This window comes from Dichomitus squalens (genome assembly GCF_000275845.1).
Source record: "Dichomitus squalens LYAD-421 SS1 unplaced genomic scaffold DICSQscaffold_2, whole genome shotgun sequence".
NCBI lineage: Eukaryota > Fungi > Basidiomycota > Agaricomycetes > Polyporales > Polyporaceae > Dichomitus > Dichomitus squalens.
Genome location: NW_006766884.1, coordinates 18145 through 40260, shown reverse-complemented (window position 1 = coordinate 40260; position 22116 = coordinate 18145). Strand labels below are relative to the sequence as shown.

Below are 22116 nucleotides of genomic sequence, written 5' to 3'. Positions count from 1 at the left end.
ATTGACCCCGAGGAACCCCCGAGAGCGACACGCTCATCAGTGGCCCGTGGGGGCAGCCCACGCCGGCACGCGTACACGGCAGCCATCATTCCGTGACCGGAGAAGATGAGAAGCAGAGCCTGTCTAAGTAGCATCGGACGCTCTGGCTCCGCGGTGCCACATGCTCTCGGTACCGCGCTGCCGTAAGTGAGGCTCCCGAATGGCCTGAAGTGGTCTTTCAGTCGGCGGCTCTCCCTACGGGAGAACGAAGCCGCACGACATGCATGTCGGCGCGCACCTCGTGATTGCCACGGGCGGTGTTAGATGGTTCTTTCGGGCCCTTCGGAGCTCCTCTTCGTCTCGTCGATGGCCACAGATAACGAGCGAAGCTCAGAGCGGTCCGCCGGGCGAACGGCTGTTAAGGCGGCAGAGCTGCGGACTCATCAACGAATGCCAAGAGTCGCCGAGCCTCGAGGGGGTGTCACACTGACCGCGCAAAACCAAACGTACACAGCCTCGAGCTCCGGCCGCCAGGAAAGGCATATGCATGTCGAAACATGTCCATGTTCAATCAGCGCACTTTTGGCAGCGTGGCAAAAGCGGCGTATAGCCTTAGCGGGGCCTCTCGACGCCTTCTGGTGATGTTTGTGGCAGCCAAGGCAGGCGAAGCAGGCTCTGGATGTGAGAAGAACCTGCCGAAGAGGGACTGGTCTCAGAGGGAGACAGCGTGGATGTTTTGCTGTTGTGCGAATCACGCGGAATGGCAAGTATCTACCATACTGGGCCCAACAGTAGTTTCTGGAGAGGTTACTCACCTGCAGTTGGATCGTTCAGGATCATGAGGCTCTCGATGATGACAGATCATCTTGTCCTGCCACAAATTCTTGTTATGTAATCGTCCGCGAGGGTCTCATTGGCATTTCTAGTCCAAACTACTATGCTCTTCTGCAGGTCGTCGGCGGGGGGGGGGGGTGACCGGGTCAGCATACCATGTTCGTGAGACAATCCTGTGTGAGCCTGAGACTCCTATTCAGTCAGCCTTTACCACGATGTGCACGTATGTTAGCTGTGTCACTTGCCCGCAAGCTCGTCCCGATGAAGCCGCCATTTGGACCGGGCCGGTACATATGGTTCACCATCCCAAGCCAATTTTGACTTCATCGCATGCCTGTGCCCCGGCATCTCGTCTGAACATCTCATCGCGCTCTCCCATCTCGCACTTAGCCGCTCTCAACATCGGTTCCGGATGGAGTGGGAAATGGGGGCATGTTGACATGTGCGGGTTAGTAGGAACTCTATCTCAGAGTTGATACACACGCCTCCCTCTCTGACCGCCCACCTACCCATATCGGGAGTCTTGCCATGTTGTAAGTAAGTACAGCACGCAGAGCCCCGCACAAGATCCCAAGTGGCGCCCACTTCACTCCGACCTCTAGCTCTTCCTGGAAAGTCTAGAATGCATGAATTGAGTGGCTGGCCTTACCCTCGAAGCCTCCCGCGCGGATGCCGTCTTGGCGTGGTGCTTCGAGCAAACGACCGAGGGCCGCACAGCACAAGGCCGCGACAACGTGACGTCGCCTGCGGAAGGTGCACATGTCCGCAGAACTACACGCGTTCGAGCTTCCCTGTATCGAAGCTGAGAACGTCCCTTCCTCCCAATCAACGCCGAGCGTAATTGCGTGCGACAACAACACCCGCATCTGTGAAGTGTGGGGACTGGGGGACCGCACGCTATCATACCCTAGCGACGAGGGTCGCACCCCCTCGTCGTTTGCCTCACGATGACGGTATGTACTGGGGAGCGTTGGATCAGATTGGCTCACTGCACAGTACGTACGTACGCCCCGTTCCCCGCGGCCGCCATTCATCGATTCGAAGGCTGCGCTACGGAGGAGCCCACAGTCGGGACGTCCAGCCCTCATCACATCTTGCTCACATGAAACGCAAGTACATCGAGACGGGGTTGCCCATGAGACAAGACCTGACGTGCAAACAAGAGACAATTTCTTCAATCGATCTACGATCGCGAGGCGGAGGAGAGCCGGGCGAGCGGAAGGTTTGTTTGAAGCTCAAAGATGGACTTCGGAGAGCATCCATACCCGGCTAGCCTCGGACGCGCGCTACGCCACACGGTCCGCGAGACTCACTGGCGGGCGTCCGACATTCTTGACAATGCATCACGTCCGGGCCAGCTGCCTCCGACAGTTGCCAATGCGGATACCAGGATCTCTATGAAATCTGCAGACCGCGTCAGATCAGCTCGGACAAATCGCAGAGTTAGATAGCAGCATGTTCGGCGCGGACGCAAAAGTCCGTCGCCGAGAAAGACACCGCGAGGATTCCTGCACGCGCGGCGCGAGAAACACGGACACGTTGTGGGCCAGAAGGGCGAGAAGCCGTGGGCCCGGCGGCACGGACGAGACGAGAAGCAGCCACGCCCAGGCGGGAAGTCACCTTCTGGGAGATACGCAGCGCCGTCGGCGGAAAATTAGCTGGAAATCTGACCGTCGAGAAGTCGTGCATGGACTGCAATCTGCCATTTGCGTAACGCACATCAGCTCGTCGCGACGATGTCCGTGTCAGATGCGCTCCTGCACGTACGTACGTATATATATGTGCGTAGCTCGCAGCCACCGCAGAGCGTCAGCTAACGTCGGGGGAAGAAAAGAGGGCGCAGAACAGAACAGGTCGACGTCTTCGCGAAGTAGATACGTAGCATTTTGACTCCGGGAGAGGCAGGGAAGCGCAAACACTGCATAATTTATCTATGGGAAGTGCGATCGGTGAGTAGACTATGAAATACATGGCGATGCGTGCGGTATGTGGCTGGGGAACGAGGACGATGGAAGTACGTACGAATTATTCATACGCGCTCGCGGGAATTAGGGTGCGATCGATAGACTACAAACATACGTGAGCAGATACATGATTCCACGCACGCGCCACGGATGCATGGAACCCGAAGGGGCGTGGTCGTGGTCGAAGAGGACGTGTATAAGATGGGGGAGGCGAAGACTGATGTTGGCCTGGGATGGGGTACGAGCCGGAGAGCGGTAACGACGGAAGCGAGCAAGTTGTTGCTATTATCGACGGGTATTGCGGTATAGATGTGCTTGTGTGTGCAGTCAGAATGTAGTGGTGTGTGTGGCAAGCTTGAGATGCATGTGTAGGAAGCAAAGGTCGAATGCAACGAGGAACGGAGGTGAGAGACGGGTTTGCTATGTGCAGACGTGCGCGAGAGAACAATGGGCGTATACGACAACATGGGGAACGAATGGGCAATGAACCGAAAGCGAAGAGGAAACTGCTCGAGACGATGCGTAGCATATCACCTGAAAGCCGCTATAGAAAAGAGAGCGTAGACTGGAGCCGAACGTGGTGTCAAACGATGACGAGGAGGCATACAGACGAGCAAGCTGCGAACACCGGTCGTCTGGTGCATGCGAAGGTCGATGTGCGGATGTAAAGATGAGGGGGAGCTGGGCAAGCTGGGGACTATCTCGCCGTCCGCTTGCGCGACATGCCCAACACCCCCAAAATGCCCACACTGTTCCGTTGCGACTGCGTCTCGACGTGAGCGAGGATATCCTCCCATGCGCGCACGTCGGCGACGGGCGCTCCGAGCTTCAAATCCAGGCCGGACGTTTTTGCCTTCACCTTTTCCCGCCATTCCCGCTCGTCCTCCCTGTCATCGTCGGTGTCTCTCTCACGCTTCCCATCCTCGCGTGACGCGCGCGATTTTCCGCGCACCTTGTCGACCGCGTTCAGCATGCTTTCGCCCAGACCGGAATCCTTGATCCGCGTGTGCGAAGAGTTCCCGCTGTGCGAGCTAGACGCCGAGTCGCGACTGGAAGTATGCGAGAGAGGTTCTGGGCGGTCGCGATCGGAGCGTCCCAACACCACAGCAGCGTTCGTAGCGAAGGAGAAGGACGACTTGTCGCTCGGACCGGCGGACGTATGTGGTCTCCTCGGTACCTTCTTACGCGATTTGCGCTCGCGATCGCGCTCGGAGTGGGTGGACTGGCGGTGGTCACCGCCGTCACTCGATTGCGCGGGGGTCTGAGGTGGGGATGGAAGTCCGTGGCCGTTCATCTTGGAGTCCGCGCCCGAACCGTCCTCGCCGCGCTTTCTCCATGGGCTCTTCGATTTGCTTCGAAGCGAGAGCTCCTTCTGCTCTGCCCACCTCTCCATAGCAACCTTCCGATCGGCTTCGCTCGTCGGGACGACAGTGATCTCGCGCGCGTCAAGGTCGAGCGTTTCTGATCCGCTGGGTCCAGCAACGATGACTCTCGTGCGTAGATAGAAACGGACGGATGCAAAGTCACTCTGCATAGTTTCGCCGACAGCCCACCGCGAATTACTGCGGTTTTCGGGCCACTGCAGCCCAACGGATTTGACCCAGACGCCGGAAGAGTCGCATGTGAAGGAAGTGACATCGGCTGTTGTGAGTGTCATAGTCAGCGTCTTGAGGATATCGTCGCTAGTGGAAGGAACAGAAGAGACGATGGGTGATGCGGACACGGAAGATGGAGAAGGGGAGGGTGGCGGCTGGGATGGCGACGGTATTCGAGGACTGGGGATGGGGGAAGTAACTCCGGAGAGACTTGTCACACTGGACGGTGATAGGAGGGGGAAAGTGGACGAACTAGAGAAAACAGTCGTCACGGAGTCCAATGCGGATTGACTAGAACCCCATGGACCAGGTCCATACGGCGACTGTGGATTGGACCGAGAGCCGCGTTTGAAGCGGGAAGTTGTTGGAGTGGGAGCGTCTTCGTCGGGATACATTGAAGGTGTAGGGGAAACGGACGAGAAGGTTGCGATGGGTGAAAGGGAAGCGGCTCCGACATGATTGATGCCTGCAGTGACAAGTGGAGTGGGAGCAGCTGGCGTGTTGTGAAGCTCTATCCGACGCTCTATTGACACAGTGGCGCTTCTGATAGCAACTGACGGGTCTACTGGCTGTAGGAGGAGAGTTGCGTGTATGATGTCAGAGGGTCCTACCGGTGTGGTGGGGGCGAAGACATTGTACCGGACCACAGGTGCACGAGGCTTGTTTGTTGTGTGATTGAGCGCGTGTCCGGGCAATGGGAGATGTATCGAGGGTGGAAGATCGTAGCGGACAAGGGCGAGATCATAGTACCGAACAATGCGGGAGCCGACGGCTGGAAATGGTGCATGATCGAGGACTTGGAGGAGAGAATGAGAACACGGACAAAGGAAATGCACCAACAGGACATTGGCAGATGGGGTGCAAGCGTGACATTTAGCGTGATGACTTACTCGCTTCTAGCCGCCAGAAGACACGGTAGTCTTGATAATTTGCGGTGCTGAAACCCGGAGTCCGCTTTGGCAGAGTGAGCTTGAAAGGCAGCTCGAGCTCCCCGACGTCCGCATATTCTTTATTTGGAGGTTTGACCCAGAGGACGTCGGTATGATCTACGACGAGGGTAGAGCGGACAGAGCGGGAACGGGTAAGGCGAGACTGGTAGCAGCGAATGGAGATGGAGAGGGACTTCGCAGGTACTGGCCTGCCATCCTCTTCGAGTTTTGTGCGTACGACTGCGGCGCATGTGAGTATGGGGGACGGAGGGGAGGGAGACGGTGGCACGTACTGCCTTCGACGCGGACGGGGGTGAGACCAAGGTAGCCTTGGTGGGGAAAGAAGCGGTTGCCGGAGTTGCCCCTGGTCGTGGAGAGGAGTAGCTTGACCATGGGGAGGGGGGAGGAGGAGGACCCGGAGGAGGCGGGGTCGATATAAGTAGGCGAACATTGGGTGATGGTACCAACATCCCATCCAAGCCGAAGAATAGAATTCTGGGCGACCTTCTTCGTTTCCCCATTACTTATTTACTTAATTATTTCCCCCGATCTCACCTGCCTTTCCCGGCCGTCTTCCATCCGAGCCTTCTCCCACACCGTCCCCGCAAACACAAACGCCCACGCCTTGCCACCGCCAGCCATGCCGCCCTCGTTATACGTCCCCATCCTCATCGCCGGGATGCTCATCACCGTCCGTGACTCTCTTTGCGCGAGGCTAAAACACAAGCTGACTCTTACCAGGGCTCCAGCAACTCGCTATGGAGCAAGTGGCAAGTGCGTGTCACCCTGTCTCGCCTGTCCGTATTGTGAATTCACCCTTTCCGCCATATAGGACATGCAATGTGTCGAGAACTGCAACGACACTAATCCTGCGAGGCGCATTCTCTATGAGCAGCCAGTATGGCAAACCTTACAGATGTTCCGTGCGTACTCCTCTCAGTCCTCCTTGTACACACGGAGACCTGACGTTGTCACCGTCCGCGTCAGTCGGAGAGATGCTTTGTATGTGTATCTCCTCTATTGCGATCATCCCCTCACGACACGTGCTCTTGTGCCAGGCTTCCTTCCTGTCATCTACTCCTGGTTTCGCGCCAGGCGTCAGTCCCAACACTTGGCTTTGCCTTCCGACACCGAAGAGGAGCCTGCCACTGGAGCGAAGGCCGAGATCCCCCATGCTCCTTTAGACGGCTGGAAGGTCTTGCTTATGTGGTTTCCTGCAGCATGCGACCTTACCGGCACCACGGTGCGCTTTCCGCTTATCCTTAACCGCCCCAATCTTCTCATGTCACACACCCTGATATCCCCCGCCTGTCTTGCCTCTTCTGTCACAATGTGCGTTTACAGTTAATGAACGTCGGTCTGCTCTACGCCCCGGTTTCGATCTATCAGATGACACGAGGAGCTCTCGTCCTCTTCGTCGGTGTACTCTCCGTCATCTTCCTACGTAGGCGTCTCTGGCTTTACCAGTTGAGTTTGCCCGCCTTCCCACGCATTCTGCTCGATCGAGCTATCTCTTAGCCCGCCGGCACTACCTTTGAGCGACATGCTCATGCTGGTTCCACAGATGGGTAGCCCTTGTCACCGTAATGGCAGGTGTTTCTCTCGTCGGCCTTAGCGGCTCTATGATCAAGGATGCCGTCAAAGAGTCTAGTACCGGCAGCTTCGACAAGCTTCCCCCGCCAGAGCCTGTGGAGGAGCCTGAAGTTACCAAGGTCCTTGTCGGTGGGTTTTGCTTCTTTCCCGCAGCGGGCTTCGGACATCACCTGACCGCAGTCCATAGGTGTATTCTTCATTGCGTTTGCCCAAATCTTGTACGTATCTTCTAATTTGGCCGACTTCCTTCGTTCATTCGTCGTATATATCGCCACTCTTCTCCGATTATACCGCTCGCCGTGACATGTCTGCTGACGCATCTTCCCTGCGACGGCACGTATCGACCCGGCTGTTGACAGCACGGCCACCCAATTCGTTGTTGAAGGTGTGTCTCCCTTCTCAATCATACCGCTCGTGTTGTGTACATTCAGTCATGGCTGACATATTCTCATGCTGCGCACAGAGAAGATAATGGCTCGTTATACTGTCGCCCCGCTGGTCGCCGTTGGTCTTGAGGGCTTCTTTGGAGCGCTCAGCATCGTGCTCGCAATGCCGCTTCTAGCGCGTTACTCGTCTGTTTCACCGTTCTTCGATCTTCCGCGCGGCTGGCACCAGATGATTGACACGCCTTCGGTGCTCTGGTCCGGAGTAGTCATCGCCTTTTCCATCTCGTTCTTCAACTTCTTCGGTCTCAGCCTTACTCGGCACGTTTCCGCCACTGTGCGCAGCTTGACCGACACGTGCAGGACGATTACCATCTGGATCGTCTCTCTCGGTCTCGGCTGGGAGGTACTCGTGTGGCCCATCTCCCTGCTTCAAGTCACCGGCTTCGGACTGCTCGTGTGAGTGCTTCCCGTCTTCCTGACGACCCTAGGTGCCCGGGTATGCTCATGAGCGCTGTTACCTTTTGACGCAGATACGGCACGGTGTGTATTGTTTCACGGCACGCTGCATTTCTTCGGATCTATATGCTGACATCTGACCTCGCAGTTCATGTTTAACCACCTCGTAGCGCCCCCACGTTTCCTGCGCCCAGCCTCCGAGCGGACCGGCGCAGCGCCCGCCCCCGATGACGGCGAGACGCAGACGCTGCTTGCTGAGGAAGCGCTTGAGGACACAGCCGTGCTTCCCTCGGAACTGGGTCGCACCGGCTTCGACGTCGTGCCCCCCGAAGAACACTCGAATCATGCCCACACCCATGGCGTCTCCAGCCAGGCTGAAGGTGAGATCAGAATCTGAGTCCTGTAGGCTCGCGTCTGGTCTATACACCACATGTCTCCGTAGCTGGACTCTGGAGGCCAATTTGAGGCTATACGTATGTGTTACACTTACGCAATGCAATTCATCGTGGGACTCTACCTCTTCGTCGTCGTCGTCGTCTATGGTATATCCTCGGATGTTGTACATTATGCTCAAGCAACAGCAACTATTCACACCGCCCATAATCTCCCTCTGCCACTCTTTCTGAATAACGTTGACTACATCTATTCACGCCATATGAAATTTTGTGATTCTCTGAGGTCCAGCTCGCTTGGTAGACAGGGTCGCAGAAACGGACGACGACGATATGTGGGCAATATCACAGGGATTCGCTCGGGAAACTCGGACAGCCTCGCTATCCGCTTAGCAGATAAGTCCCCAGCTACATTTAAATGTATTCATTCGCGTAGGACGACGAGGAATTACCGACGCATGCGGCCCATTATGTATTGCAGGTCAAAATTGGCCTCTAGCGCCGCTGAACTCATTGATCGCGCGCGGCGTATCTGGGTTACGTATCGTGATCTGACACCAATCTCTGAATGGGATCTAACTTGATCGCCGGTCCGCGGCGACGGCGAACGTTCGATGCTCTTGAGGGTCGTTCCGCCATGGCACGACGCCGTTAAGCGGTTTGCGGTTGCCAGCCAGTATCGTACGTGTCGCGGTCGGCCACACAACGATCTCGAACTTTGAGTGGCGACGGTCAAGCTCAGTCACTACGTGGTTTGTTGATTTCTGCACTGCGAGTGCCGTCCGCCGAGACTGCGCCGCGCCTCGCTATCGCTGGATGCTTGTACCACCGTCACGGCGAAACGGCGTCGACGACGTCAGCATCCGTGGCACAAGCCCGCTTGCCCCAGCTGCACAATGCAAAGCGTTCCGCGTGAGAGCGTGCATCGTTGCTCCGTTGGCTGTTGGAATGATCTCTCCTCTAATTGGCGTCAGTAGCCGTCGCTAACGGCGCATAATGGAATTGCAGCATACCTTTCTGAATTTGACGGGGTCGGGTGCAAATTTACGGGACCCATCGACTCGACGGACTACGATCTTTTGCTAGCGATTCCGATGGAAGCAAGCATTGAGCGGAATGATTTGGACGCTCCCGGGTCCAGAGCACTATAGCTCGCATACTGTCCCGGTAGTGAGCTTCTGGGGTCACCTCGATCGGTAGGCGGTGTCGCCCCGCTTATTTCACCCTCCGAGAAGGTTTGAGGCTAGCTCCATGCAGTACTGTCCATTCATCTCATCGATTGGCATGTCAGACGATGCCCTAATTCACAAGCGCCACCTACGTCGACTATGCCTTCCAAGCTCATGGAATCCTGGTGTGCGAATAGATCGGGAAATGCTTCTAGGCTGTACGTGGTACGTACTGTTGACGCGCCCCGATATCGATCCTACTCAATCCACATCGTACATATAACAGCTTGGAGATCGGGGCCAGTAGAATGGCGCCACCGTTTGACCAGCCATCCTCTCGTGTGTCATACGAGCCGTGGAATTGTCTATCTACAGTACGTTGTTTGAGCCGCCTGGAGAGGAATGTCCAGCTTCCTCGGCATCATGGAAGCTCCAATTAAGAAGGTTCCCCACAATGCGGCCTTGCACAATCTAGCCTCGAGGCGCGGTCTCTTGCAAGGACGGCGCTCGGCTATCGATGGTGGTGCGTCATGCGCTCGCAATACCACAAGGGCTGAGAGTCGGACAAAGCGTTCCACCGCGCACGAAGTTTCAGGATTCAGCGGGATGACTACGACGCCATATTCCTTACGTTGTTCAGCTTGACGAGGTAAGCGTACGTATGCCACATCGTTTGTGCTTGTCTCGTGGCTGGGTTTATTACACCGTCCGCCTGTTGTAGGCTGACTGTTCAGGTAAAGGGGATCGGAAGATTGGGAGCCTCTCCGGGGCGTTGGCTCAAGCGCCTGGCACTTGTAGCGCCGAGAAGGGCGGGCGCTGGGTGCAGTACAATCGACGGGGCCGCCACAAAATGCCACTTCAACAAGTGCAGGCCTGTAGATATACATTGTCCAAGAATCCTTGAACCAGTGAACAGGCTCAAAGTCGGACTCCGAGGCTGTAGTCCAACTGGGGCGCTTAGAGCCGGGCGACGCATAGATTCAGGTTTTCTGGGCTGAGTACGTATCTGGAGTAATCTCATGTACTAGCTTATGAGTGTTCAAGGGCCCTACAGCAACCTTCTCTTGTCCAAAGTCTCAAGGCCTATACACTCGTGCACCCGGTGCCTTCCCTTCTCACTGTGTCGCAAGTGTCACAAGGCGCTGAGCTGACTTTGAACCTCGCAGGTAAGCGCGGCGCGGTAAAATGAGCGGTTCACAAGAAATGAGCCCCCCTGATAGCTCAGACACCGTCACAGTCTAACCGGTACGAGTCAAAGAGTTTGCTTGTTATGCAATTTCTTGTACACTAAGCTAGGAACACAGTGGACTTGGACTTTTCTCTTTCCTGCTATCCTAACTGACATCGGCCTCGCCGTCGCAGACACCTCCACAGACAACCTGGCATATATCACCGCGTACACCCGTCAGCCCTGCTGCAGTCCCCAACCAGTCCTCGACCCCGCCAGAAGGCCTGAGGGCTGGTTGGGAATGTGCGCACGACTTGGACATGACCTCGGTACCAGCCTCAAACCAATGGGCCTGGCGAGCAGCGCCACGGCTAGCGTACTTCGCAAAGGGACCACGAGCTTAGAGCTAGCGTCAGCCATCCAAGTCGCTGGCACGGGAGGGCGAGGAGGGTCTACACCGCATGCACCCCTCTAGCGGCTGCCGCGACGTCTCGCGGCATCTGGGCTCCATGCTCGGAGGGGTGAACACTGTTGCTCGAGGATGCCATGGACGCTTCTTCATACTGTCCCGGTGGCAAATTGCTGAGGACGTGCGTGTATGGCGTCGTATGTGCGAGTTTGTTGCCGAATTGACCCTCTGCAGCTGCGGTCAGCTCACTAGTCTGATATGACCGAAGGCGAGGTGATTCAGGCCTCACCTGAATGTTCCTCTCCCAGGAAGGTCAACATCTCGAGGACTCGAGGACTCGTAGGCGAGGTTACTTTTTGAGGCCGAAGGCGACCGGGAGTTGATGGCGAATATCCCGGAGCAACTTGTCGTGGTTAAGGAGGTGAAAGCGAGCTCGAAGGCGGGTGGGGACCGCGGGGCACGAATGTCCCGTCCTCGGTTCGACAATCAGTCGGGAGCACGAGTCAGATGGAACTGGAACAGAGGCATGGGAGGCTATGGTGGATGTTGCTGAGACTGTGAGCTGCCGGACACTTCTTCATGGGAGGCTGGATTTGTTGCGTGCATCGTGCTCATCAGGAAGGTGATATGGTTGGGTTCCTTGCGATGACGTCCCGACGGTCCCAGTAAAGTGTTCTAAGTATATTCAAGTACAACGGTGCAAGGATACATATGACGCTTATGGATAACTTGTTCTGCGTGATCCCCGAATCTCCCAATTGCGAATCTCCAACAGGAATATTGTAGTTGCGGGATTGCGAAAGTTCGCCTGCTTCAGCCTTTGAAGGATAGGGTCGAGGCACGTTCGCGACCACCGGTACGCCCGTGATGTCCTCCCAGCGGAGGGGGCATAGCCATGGCTTGCCTAGGGAGACTGTAAAACATAGCCTCAGACATTCAGAGTACTTCTCACGGATGTACGGATCGTAATCTTACCCCAGTGCTCCGAGGTAGAGAAGGGGAAGCAGTCGCCATCGTCTTCGTAGGCCGAAGGGGCCGACCAGACGAGGGGGAGCCACCGCCCAAGTCCGTCGGCCCCACCTGGTATACATCCCTACGACTCCGGCGGCTCGGAAGTGCTCAAGGATATACGCCAGGGACCACGAAGAACGATTTTGGTGGCAACTGTATCACTTGCTACGGCCGGCCGATGGCTGACGTACGTCCGGACGCTGCGTACCATCGACAGTATCAGGTAGGGAACCAGCGCGAGGTGATAAGGCATTACTTACAATACCTCCAGTGACCACAGTGCGTTGTGCTCCTCCTCGCCCCAAGAGTAGCGAATCGGGAGGATGAGGTGCGGATTATTATTAATGCTGGTGAACGATGCTGGTCGCTTTTGGTTTTACGGACGGGAGACAGAAATCGCGTCAGAGATGCCCAAGAACGAGACGGCACTGGAGAAAACATACCAAACGAGCGTCTAGTGCCGGGGGAGGAAGACGGCAGAAGAGATGTATGATGCGTTCATCGGTGATACGTGTGGAGTGATCCCGTAGACAACTTGTGCAGGCATGAAGGGGAAAGATAAGAAGATGATGAGGGTTCAGAGTAAAGAGGAGTCACCGCATGATGCAACCTTGTATGTCGTTCGGAGGATAGGCTGACGGGATATCCCTGCGGCTGGCAGTTACGCTGGCGTAGTACTATTCACGAATGTCAACTTGTCAGCCTCGTGAAGTTGATTCTAGACCGGCACGCAGGGGGACTAACAAGATTGTCTGCGATCGTTTCCCTCCTGTCTTGGAGAGTCGAGGTGTGGCAGGTGCACCGCATCCCATGTGATTCTATGCGAGATGCGAGACAGAGACGGGCTCGGCTTACTGGAAAGGCTACGACGTCTGCGCCACGTGAGTTAAATAGCATGTACTCCAGAACAAGGACAAACCTGTGACCGGAAATCGCTCTGTTCATCTATGGAGGATCAGTCGACTTCGCACAGTGCGTACTTAGCGATGCTCGGACATAGCAACTGACATCCAGGTTAGGTTCGTAGGTGGCAGTAAGGGACTGTCCGAAGAATGACAAGCCCACCATATGGTATGTTGATCGGTGGGTCGGCGCAGGGCACTTGGCAGAAATCAATCAGTCCAAGCTGAATTCAGCGCAGAGGCTGCACAGGTAGGCTGCAGGGCAGTATGAGTGAGAAGAGAGAGCGCGACGAGACCCGTCAACGTCGCGATGAAAAACACGACGCACGTGTTCGCATCGCCGGCACAAACTGTCGACACTCTCGCCTGGCATTCATTGTTCGATACTGACCCGAGAAGAGCGGCGAGCGCACCTTTGCTTCGCCCAGGTCCATCCTCTTGTTCATCCTCTTGTCTCCTTCGACGTCGACTGTCATCTCACCGATCGGTCTTCGTTCGCCGTCCAAATCTCGCGATCTCCCAAAGCTATGGCAGCCACCATGGAGCCCAAGGCCGACTCGAAGAATCCTCTCAAAGGCATGCCACTCGGACAAGTGCAGTCTCATGATGCTATGTATGTGCCAGGAAGAGATGTTGAGGATGGGCCTAAACGTCGTCATGCCAGGCCTATGGGTGGACTACGCGATTAGCGCGGTTATAATACGAATCAACCGCGAGCTGCGGGACTCGGGAACGGGCGCGCCGGCGGCGGACTAGTCGTGCCGGGGACTTGGAGCATAGCCGCGATATGGTTCATGCATCTTACGTCTGTTCACATGCCAGACGATGTCCAACGCGTGCAGATGCCAGTAGGATTGGGCAGAAGCTGGACATCGTCATGTGCGAAGCCTGATCTCCTCAGAATCTGTCTCTGCTGCGCTGAGAACATTCCTCCGTGGTTAGTCCGGGCCCTGTATCTTGGACACGCTCAATGTTCGTCCCGTCCCGCCCGACGGTCGCGGCCCGTCCTCTTCATGGCTCTTGCCTCATATAAAGCACCAGCCTTCATCGACTTCGACCTGATGCCCCAAACTCATCTCACGATATGAGGTTCAACGACGGCTTCTGGTTGCTCAAAAGCGGCGTCAAGCCATACCACGGCCTTCAGGTCGTCCAAGGCCTCCAGGATGGCGATGGCTTCAATCTCCAAGTCTCTACCAAGCCCATCCGCCACCGTGGAGATACGCTTGCAGGTGCGCAGTGATCTCTTGACACACACTCAACAAGATACTGACAGTGTCTTCTAGGACCCGTGCTCAGCGTGCGCGTGCACTCCCCGACTGAGGGTGTTATAGGCGTGAGGATCGAACACTTCAAGCACGTCGACCCGACGCCCAACATTGCACTATTCCCCGACGATCCCCCTGTGGTCTCTGCATCTCTAACAAAGACAGATAATACATGGACTGTGGCCACTGGTGGCCTGACCGCTGAAATCGCCCAGAACCCTTACACGATCACGTTCAAGTCGCCCACTCGCACGCTCACCTCGGCGGGTTACAAGCACCAGGGCATCTATGATGTGCCGTACAAATGGACGCTCCGGAGCGTGTCGAACACGTCGTGTCTCACGACAGACCCTAGCTCGAACCCGAACCCAGGCCCGCCGCCCGAGTTCGTGCGTTACGTGCACTCGGAACTCAACATCTCTCCTGGGGAGCTTCTGTACGGTCTGGGGGAACAGTTCGGACCGTTCGTCAAGAATGGTAGGTATGCTTCCACTCCGCGCAATTAGGTTTGGGATTGTGGTGACGCTCGCGACTTCGGATTTCAGGTCAGTCCGTTAGCGTTTGGAACCAGGACGGCGGTACGTCTAGCGAGCAGGCCTACAAGTGTGTTCCTTTCTACATCACCAACCGGAACTACGGCGTGTTTGTGAACCACCCTGGTGAGGTCGAGTTTGAGGTGGGCAGCGAGAAGGTCAGCCGAGTTGGCGTGAGCGTTGCTGGCGAGTCTCTGGAATACTTTATAATCTATGGCCCATCGCCACTGGAGGTCAGTACTCTCGATGTTGTCTCCTAACCACGCCTTCTCAGTCAGTGCATCAGATTCTTGAGCGCTATACTCGTATCACTGGTCGTCCCGCGTATGGATGTTCAGAGGTTTCAACTCGCCACGATCTAATATTCTCCTAGGCTACTTCCCTCATGGACCTTCGGTCTATGGCTCTCGACGTCCTTTCTTACGTCTTACGACGAGAAGACGGTATCCAGCTTCCTTCAAGGGATGTCCGAGAGGAAATGCCCAGTGCGCGTCTTCCACCTAGACTGCTTCTGGATGAAGCAATACGAATGGTTCGTCACCTACTTTTGTCGCGTCATTTTTGCAAATCGTCTAGGGTCTTCTCTTTACCGCTCATCGTGTATCACCAGGTGCTCCTTCACGTTTGATCCCGACAATTTCCCCGATCCCAAGGCCTATCTATCCGAGATCAAGCAGAAGTATGGTGTCAAGATCTGCGTTTGGAGTGCGTCGTTCCCATCCCTTGTCCTCATCGTATTCTGTCCGAATTCTCTCCTCGCGTTATCTCACTCATCCGACTGTCGCTTATCTTCTCTTCGCATTGGCTGACTGTTTGTCGATCTCGGCGCCATCGCCGACAGTCAACCCGTATATTTCCCAACTTTCTCCTATTTTCCAGGAAGCCGTGAAGGGCGGATATCTGATCAAGCGCAAGGACGGCACGCCGTGGCAGTACGTATCCGTCACCATACTGTTTCCATCGTTCTCTGCGTCTTCAGCTCACTGGGACTACCGACACGCCGCGACCAAACAGGTGGGATCTGTGGCAGCCTGGATTAGGCGTTGTGGACGTGACAAATCCCGAGGCACGCCGATGGTACGAAGAGAAGCTAGACGCACTGGTCGATCTAGGTGTCGATACTTTCAAGGTGAACGATGAGACAATTCCTTCCTGCTTCTTCATTATGCCTGGTCTTGTGCTCATCATCACTCGCGCGCTGCATCACAGACCGACTTCGGAGAGCGGATCCCCCACGCGAACGTAGTCTTCCACGATGGATCCGACCCATTGCGCGTGCACAACACGTTCTCGGTCATCTACAACGAACTGGTCTTCAAGTTGCTAGAGCGGAGGTTCGGAAAGGGCGAGGCCGTCGTGTTCGCGCGTTCCGCGACGGCTGGCGGGCAGAGGTAATCTCCAGACGTCAGATTGTATACGTCCATCGCTAATCGCGACGATGCTCCGGATCAGGTTCCCTGTGGTAAGCCGACAGAATCGTAACATGATACGCCCCAGGTCGCGGTACTGACCTGCTTGCTAGCATTGGGGTGGGGACTGCGAGTCGACTTTCGAGGCGATGGCAGAGACGCTTCGAGGCGGCCTCAGCTTGACGGCTTCAGGGTTCGCGTTCACCTCACATGACATTGGTGGCTTCGAGGGCCACCCGCCGCCGGAAATCTATCATCGCTGGGTCGCGTATGGGTTATTCTCGTCACATTCCCGACTGCACGGTTCCATGTCGTACCGTGTCCCGTGGCAGTATGGAGAGGAAGCGGCAACGTACATGGCACGCTTCCTAGATGCGAAGCACCGACTCATGCCTTACCTCTACGGCCTCGTGCGTCTTCCCCTTCGCAGAAGCGCAGAAGCGCTTTCGTCTAATGACATGCTAATTGGTCCGCCATCATAGTCTATCCATAGCCACACGAAGGGCCACCCGATACAGCGCGCGATGTTCATTGACTTCCTCGACGACCGCACCACACACTACCTCGACCGGCAATACATGTTCGGGCCCTCCCTCCTTGTAGCCCCCGTGTTCGTCCCGGATGGCGAAGAGTCGGAATACTACCTCCCCGCCGGGCGCTGGACGTCGTTCTGGAACCCGGAGCGCGTGCGTGTCGGCCCGACGTGGATCAAGGAGGTCGTCCCGATCGACCAGCTGCCGGTGTGGGTCCGCCAGGGGAGCGTGCTGGCGCTGGGCCCGACTGGGGTCGGACGGCCGGACTACGACTTCGCGAAGACGGTCGACGTGCAGGTCTATGAGCTCGAGGAGGGCCAGGTCGTGCAGACGGAGGTGCCCACGGGCAAGGGCACTCAGATCGCAGGCGTGATCGAAGCTAAGCTGCAGGGTGGGCAGGTCTTCGTGGGCGTAGCGAGTGGGGAGGTCGGGCTGGCGTCTGTCAGCTACCTCGCAGGCGGGCAGGTGCATAGGGCGGACGTGGCGAGCGGCCAGACGCAGGTTTCGCTTCGTGTGTGAAATATCCTGGCGCGGAGTTTCGACCATTAGAGACGAATCAAAACGTACGAATGTGTACGATATGTGTGGTCATTGAGATATCCAATGTACAGTATTGAATTGTACGTCAAAGGAGCGGTGACTCGGCAAACATGATGAGCGTGGGCGAAGCCTCCTTGTCGGGTGTTGCGAAGTCCCACGTTCTTGGATGCCATGAATACCCGAGACTTCTCGAATCTCTCTCGAGTCTCGCGGAGTGCCATGTAGGGTAGAGCGAGAGGGTAAATCCGCAAGGTGGCACGTGCATGCTCAGTCTTCACGGAGCTCTTTCCAAGCATACTCAATTCTTTCTCGTTTTGCTTTCGCCTGCTCCCGATTCTTTGTCGTGCGGTCGACACGCTTAGAGCATACGATGACCGGACGTGAGCGGGCATGTGTCAATATTACTCATGGACGTGCAGACTCACCTCCTTTCTAAGACACATGTTCAGGTCTTGCTTTGCCTGGTTACAGCCTCCCGTCCAGCGCGACCAACCGTCGGCGTGACAGGCATCAAGTGCCTGAATGAACTCCAGACACACTGCGTGAAACTCGTTTGTCAGTCTCACATGTAAGATACCTCGAATGGGCCTTTCAGCGACACGCCTGGACGGGAGAGTGCGAACCTAGCTTTTTCTCCGTCAACTGTGGGTGCATGTTCCCGTGACTTTGCGCGCGAGCAGAGGAACCGACTTTCGCGTCGTGCAGAGCCTTGTTCCACGCACAGACCTGTCTGAGAGCTTGGCAAGGGACGGTGTCGGTGGAGGGAAAGTAGCAGCTACGGGACAAGGACAGCGGACGCCGGAAGGCACTCACAGATCCGAGACAGGGCGCGGACCGGAGCGGAGAGTCAGACGCCGACGGGATGCGTGATTAGATATCAGCGTCGCGACTGCCTTCGCAAGGCTATATAGCAGGGACATTTCTCCCTCCCCACCGCGAACTCCCTTCCCCAAAGCTCCCCTCTGCCTCAACCATGTCTCAATTTGCACCTGAGTCCTCCGACGCGATTGCCATCGGCACCATTCGTGCCCTAGCGGCCGACATTGTCGGCAAGGCTAACTCCGGCCACCCAGGTGCGAAACAAATATGGCGATTAAAAGCGAGTTTGGGATATAGATCAAATGTCTTCCGCCTCTAGGTGCTCCTATGGGTCTGGCTCCTGCGGCCCATGTACTGTTCACCCGGTGTGTCATCTTCGTGTTGTAGGCTCCCCTGTACTTAACTGCGAGGTCAGCTTCTTCACTGCTAACCCTAAGAACTCGAAGTGGTTCAACCGCGATCGGTTTGTACTCTCGAACGGGTGCGTAAACGCGTATTGAAACTATATCCAGCCGTTGCTGACTATGGGTTCCTCTAGACATGGGTCAGTCAATACGACATGTTGCACCCGTCGCCGTCAGTTGATTCTGGCATAGTTGTGCTCTGCAGTACACCCTCCTCCATCTTTTGGGCTACAAGCTTTCTCTGGATGACCTCAAGCAGTTCCGTCAACTTGACTCCTTGACCCCTGGTCACCCGGAGGCTGGCCACACCGACGGTATCGAGCTCACTACCGGGCCCCTTGGGCAGGGTATCTCGAACGCCGTCGGTCTTGCCATCGCCCAGGCTCACCTCGGGGCTACCTATAACAAGGACGGCTTCGATCTCATCAACAATTACACCTATGGTTTGTTGCCAAGAGTTATGGGCCACAACGCGACGGGTCTGAATGGATGTTACAGTGTTCGCTGGTGATGGCTGTCTCATGGAGGGTGTTGCTAGCGAGGCCGCTTCGCTTGCTGGTCACTTGCAATTGGGCAACCTCATTGTGGTATGTCGCAACACGACCATTGGCCATAAATCGAATGCCGCTGATCGTATGCGCTAGATCTACGACGACAACCGTGGGTTCTTATGGCAACAACGCCCTTTGGCAGTGGTGCTAATTGATTCGTAGACATCTCTATCGATGGTGACACTGCCGTTGCGTTCACTGAGAACGTCGAGCTGCGTTTCCAGGCGTACGGGTGGCACACCTTGCACGTCGACAACGGTGACAGGTGAGCTCGGTCATTCCCACAGACTGGCCGTTGGCTCACGAACATGTGAACAGCGACCTTGCCGGTATCTACAACGCGATCGCCGAGGCGCAGAAAGTCAAGGACAAGCCCACCCTTATTCGTCTCCGTACCACCATCGGCTACGGCTCTAAGCAGCAGGGCACTCATGGTGTCCACGGCTCTCGTGCGTTATATGCCACGCTACTCGATTGATCCGCGCCGTCTGAAATACGACGAATTAGCTCTCAAGGCCGATGATATCCAGCAGCTCAAGACCAAGTTTGGCCTGCCTGCTGATCAGTCATTCTACGTTCCCCAGGAGACCTACGACGCGTACCATGCTGTGGCCTCCAAGGGTGCCAAGGCCGAGGCCGCTTGGAACGCCCTCCTCGCGTCCTATGGCCAGAAGTACCCTAAGGAGCACGCTGAGCTCACCCGCCGCATCGCCGGCAAGCTCCCCGACGGTTGGGAAAAGGCGTTGCCCGTGTACAAGCCCTCCGATCCCGCGCAGGCTTCCCGTAAACTTTCCGAGATTGTGCTGTCTGCGATCGTCCCTGTATTCCCTGAGCTCGTTGGCGGTTCGGCCGACTTGACGGGCTCGAACCTCACACGCACGAAGACGATGATTGACTTCCAGCCCGAGAGCACTGGTCTTGGCTCATATAAGGGCACCTACATCCGTTTTGGTGTCCGTGAGCACGGTATGGGTGCTATTGCCAATGGTCTGCACGCGTATGGCGGTATCATCCCCTTCGTTGCCACCTTCTTGGTAAATTGACCGACTGGCTGAAGTGATGTAAATCCTGAATATTCGTTTGTGCTGCACAGAACTTCGTCTCATACGCCGCCGGTGCGGTGCGGTTGTCGGCGCTGAGCGGGCACCAGGTGATATGGGTTGGTGCGTCACTTCGCTACATATTCTCCCTACAAACAATGGCCTTGAAGCTAATGACATTCATTTCGTGCACGAACAGCCACACACGATTCCATCGGTCTGGGTGAGGACGGCCCCACCCACCAACCCGTCGAAACCGCTGCGCACTTCCGCGCCCTCCCCAACCTGGACTTCTGGCGCCCCGCTGACGGCAACGAGACGTCCGCGGCATACTACTCTGCGCTCACGCGCAAGCACACGCCCTCGATCCTTTCGCTCTCGCGTCAGAACCTGCCGAACCTCGAAGGCTCGACGCTCGAGAACGCGCTCAAGGGCGGGTACGTCGTGCACGAGGTGCAGGGCGAGGACCTCACGATCGTCTCGTCCGGCTCTGAGGTGTCGATCGCGCTGGAAGCGGCGGTGCAGCTGCAGAGCGAGGGTATCAAGACGAGGATCGTATCGCTGCCGTGCTGGAGCGTGTTCGACCAGCAGCCGCAGGAGTACAGGCTGAGCGTGCTGCGCAGCGGCGCGCCGATCTTGGCCGTTGAGGCGTTGTCGGTGAGTTCCTTGTAACATGCGGGCGAAGAGGACGTGTGGGCTCACCGTTTGCGATGCGACGACGAACAGACCCTCGGGTGGGCCAAGTACAGCCACGAGCAGTACGGCCTTACGACCTTTGGCGCGTCCGGCCCGTACAAGAAGGTGTACGAGAAGTTTGGCCTCACTGGTCCCAGTACGTCATTCGGGTTTATGTCGTCCAGATGGAGGTGCTGAAACTCACGTTCACAGACATTGCCGAGCTCGGTAAGAAGGTCGTCACCTTCTACAAGCAGAAGGGCGGTGAGGTCGTCTCGCCTCTCGTCAAGGCCATTTGAAGCGATACCTCTGGATGGCCCACAACCACTCGAGCTGACTGGAGCGGGTTCGTACTTGGGGCTCAATAGAGTAATAGCAAAGTAGATTGAAGTCTGTATGCATGTAATCCCGCGGTATATAGAGCACGGTATGATTCGCACTTCTCCTGCACGCCTGACCAGGGATGCCGTACAAGATATCATGGCCAGGGAACAAAGACTACGGCAGATAGTCATCCTGCAGGCGACCAGAATGCTCGAGAGGACCCGATGACTAGCCAAGACCGTGAATACGCACTCTCTTATCGGCCGGATGAACTCGAGGAGGGAAGAAGCGGCCGCACGAGGATCGTGTGCTCTGCGGAAGTCGGTTGAGGTAAAATCAGGCATCACGAGGACGTACTCAATACTGGTGTACGTGACAGTAGAGTCAGGTTGCAATGAGCCGGAGTCAGTGCGAACATGAGCACGACGACTTCTGGCGAATGACGAGGATGACATTATGTAGGTGGCGAGGTAAGGTTCTCGTCGGCTATAAGCTCTTGTAAGCAAGATGTCTACCGCGTCCTCTGAACCTCCACATGATCCCACTTCCACCGCTCCAGGTTCTCCTGCTCAACATCCTGAACGTGGGGTTTGAGGTAACGGACATCCTTCACATCCTGGCGTCAGGATAACGTCATAGAAGACTTTGTCGAAGTGCGTACCTCCTCCGGCTTGGTCCATTCGCTCTTAGGGAGAACATCATGCAGGACCGAAGCATGCGAAGCACGCTTGAAGCGATACGCACGGTCGTAGGCCTCGCGATGGGTCAAACGCCCCAATGCCTGGTGCACAAGGTTCACATTCGTTACCGAACGCAGAAAGGAAGTGACTACTCACCCGCTGAACATCATCGCGCTCCTCCACAACTGCAGGAGGACGCGGTTGATCAGGGAACACGAAGACGGAGCGCGAAACGTCACGTACGGAGGTCGTCGTACTTCAAGCCGACTTTTCTGTAGCCAGCAGCGTTGGCGTACCAGTCCGCGATGGGCTTAACCCATGCGTAGATGCCGCGGTTCCTGCGGATGGCGGGGGCGAGGGAGGGGCCAAGAGGACCGAAGATGGTCATCGTGGTGGTGTCTATGTGCACTGTGCAGCGTCCGTCGCCGACGCCAAACCGCGACTCCTCCCGACGTCTGTATGACCCTGTTTGGCTCCAGTGGCTTGGGCGCTAGCTACTACGCCGATGATTGAGTGCCCGATTTGGGATCGATACGAGGAAGGGTAAAGATCG

The 22116-nt window shown here is 56.4% G+C and overlaps 7 protein-coding genes across 7 annotated transcripts; 4 read left to right on the top strand and 3 right to left on the bottom strand.

The window, feature by feature from the left end:
* Positions 1–2867: 2867 nt before the first annotated feature.
* Positions 2868–5744, bottom strand: DICSQDRAFT_96969 (uncharacterized protein). Its single transcript, XM_007360835.1, has 5 exons — positions 5595–5744; positions 5263–5541; positions 4591–5168; positions 3739–4527; positions 2868–3660 (listed from the first exon to the last, which is right to left on the bottom strand). The coding sequence occupies exons 1-5, from the start codon at positions 5692–5694 to the stop codon at positions 3475–3477; spliced, it is 1932 nt and encodes a 643-aa protein (XP_007360897.1). The 5' UTR covers positions 5695–5744; the 3' UTR covers positions 2868–3474.
* Positions 5745–5941: 197 nt separating this feature from the next.
* On the top strand, positions 5942–8344 carry DICSQDRAFT_96965 (uncharacterized protein; the record flags this gene model as incomplete). Its single annotated transcript, XM_007360834.1, has 12 exons — positions 5942–5992; positions 6043–6075; positions 6134–6224; positions 6289–6303; positions 6360–6544; positions 6646–6767; positions 6866–7023; positions 7082–7112; positions 7254–7279; positions 7358–7736; positions 7811–7820; positions 7885–8344. 12 exons carry the CDS (start codon positions 5942–5944, stop codon positions 8131–8133), a joined length of 1350 nt encoding a protein of 449 aa, XP_007360896.1. The 3' UTR covers positions 8134–8344.
* A 4152-nt stretch (positions 8345–12496) lies between these two features.
* DICSQDRAFT_131853 (uncharacterized protein) lies at positions 12497–13418 on the top strand. The gene is made up of 4 exons (XM_007360833.1): positions 12497–12562; positions 12630–12757; positions 12805–12888; positions 12951–13418. Exon 4 carries the CDS (start codon positions 13098–13100, stop codon positions 13392–13394), a length of 297 nt encoding a protein of 98 aa, XP_007360895.1. The 5' UTR covers positions 12497–12562; positions 12630–12757; positions 12805–12888; positions 12951–13097; the 3' UTR covers positions 13395–13418.
* Positions 13419–13871: 453 nt separating this feature from the next.
* On the top strand, positions 13872–17049 carry DICSQDRAFT_49455 (uncharacterized protein; the record flags this gene model as incomplete). The annotated part of the gene is made up of 12 exons (XM_007360832.1): positions 13872–14019; positions 14074–14532; positions 14601–14821; positions 14875–14912; positions 14962–15120; positions 15199–15293; positions 15430–15520; positions 15603–15702; positions 15798–15979; positions 16041–16050; positions 16111–16407; positions 16480–17049. The coding sequence occupies 12 exons, from the start codon at positions 13872–13874 to the stop codon at positions 17047–17049; spliced, it is 2370 nt and encodes a 789-aa protein (XP_007360894.1).
* Positions 17050–17337: 288 nt separating this feature from the next.
* DICSQDRAFT_48953 (uncharacterized protein) lies at positions 17338–17627 on the bottom strand (the record flags this gene model as incomplete). Its single annotated transcript, XM_007360831.1, has 2 exons — positions 17338–17427; positions 17496–17627. Coding segments are annotated over 2 exons (222 nt in total), but the record flags the coding sequence as incomplete, so codon positions are not given.
* A 405-nt stretch (positions 17628–18032) lies between these two features.
* DICSQDRAFT_131851 (transketolase) lies at positions 18033–21004 on the top strand. Its single transcript, XM_007360830.1, has 13 exons — positions 18033–18143; positions 18209–18254; positions 18305–18370; positions 18480–18736; positions 18792–18880; positions 18938–18953; positions 19007–19109; positions 19163–19293; positions 19352–19878; positions 19938–20007; positions 20084–20541; positions 20611–20716; positions 20773–21004. Exons 1-13 carry the CDS (start codon positions 18044–18046, stop codon positions 20856–20858), a joined length of 2055 nt encoding a protein of 684 aa, XP_007360892.1. The 5' UTR covers positions 18033–18043; the 3' UTR covers positions 20859–21004.
* A 390-nt stretch (positions 21005–21394) lies between these two features.
* On the bottom strand, positions 21395–21951 carry DICSQDRAFT_48768 (ubiquinol-cytochrome-c reductase complex subunit 6; the record flags this gene model as incomplete). Its single annotated transcript, XM_007360829.1, has 4 exons — positions 21395–21490; positions 21545–21664; positions 21720–21748; positions 21807–21951. The coding sequence occupies 4 exons, from the start codon at positions 21949–21951 to the stop codon at positions 21395–21397; spliced, it is 390 nt and encodes a 129-aa protein (XP_007360891.1).
* Positions 21952–22116: the final 165 nt, after the last annotated feature.

What these genes read in the sequence shown, in the direction of transcription:
- DICSQDRAFT_131853 (XM_007360833.1), top strand. Translation starts at nt 13,098, where the DNA reads ATGAAAAACACGACGCACGTGTTCGCATCGCCGGCACAAACTGTCGAC.
- DICSQDRAFT_96969 (XM_007360835.1), bottom strand. Translation starts at nt 5,694, where the DNA reads ATGGTCAAGCTACTCCTCTCCACGACCAGGGGCAACTCCGGCAACCGC. An exon ending in CCCCGTCCGCGTCGAAGGCA is followed by an intron (nt 5,542 to 5,594) that starts GTACGTGCCACC and finishes CATGCGCCGCAG; the next exon opens with TCGTACGCACAAAACTCGAA. An exon ending in GCGAAAGCATGCTGAACGCG is followed by an intron (nt 3,661 to 3,738) that starts GTCGACAAGGTG and finishes GATGACAGGGAG; the next exon opens with GACGAGCGGGAATGGCGGGA.
- DICSQDRAFT_131851 (XM_007360830.1), top strand. Translation starts at nt 18,044, where the DNA reads ATGTCTCAATTTGCACCTGAGTCCTCCGACGCGATTGCCATCGGCACC. An exon ending in CATCAACAATTACACCTATG is followed by an intron (nt 18,737 to 18,791) that starts GTTTGTTGCCAA and finishes TGGATGTTACAG; the next exon opens with TGTTCGCTGGTGATGGCTGT. An exon ending in TCATGGTGTCCACGGCTCTC is followed by an intron (nt 19,294 to 19,351) that starts GTGCGTTATATG and finishes ACGACGAATTAG; the next exon opens with CTCTCAAGGCCGATGATATC.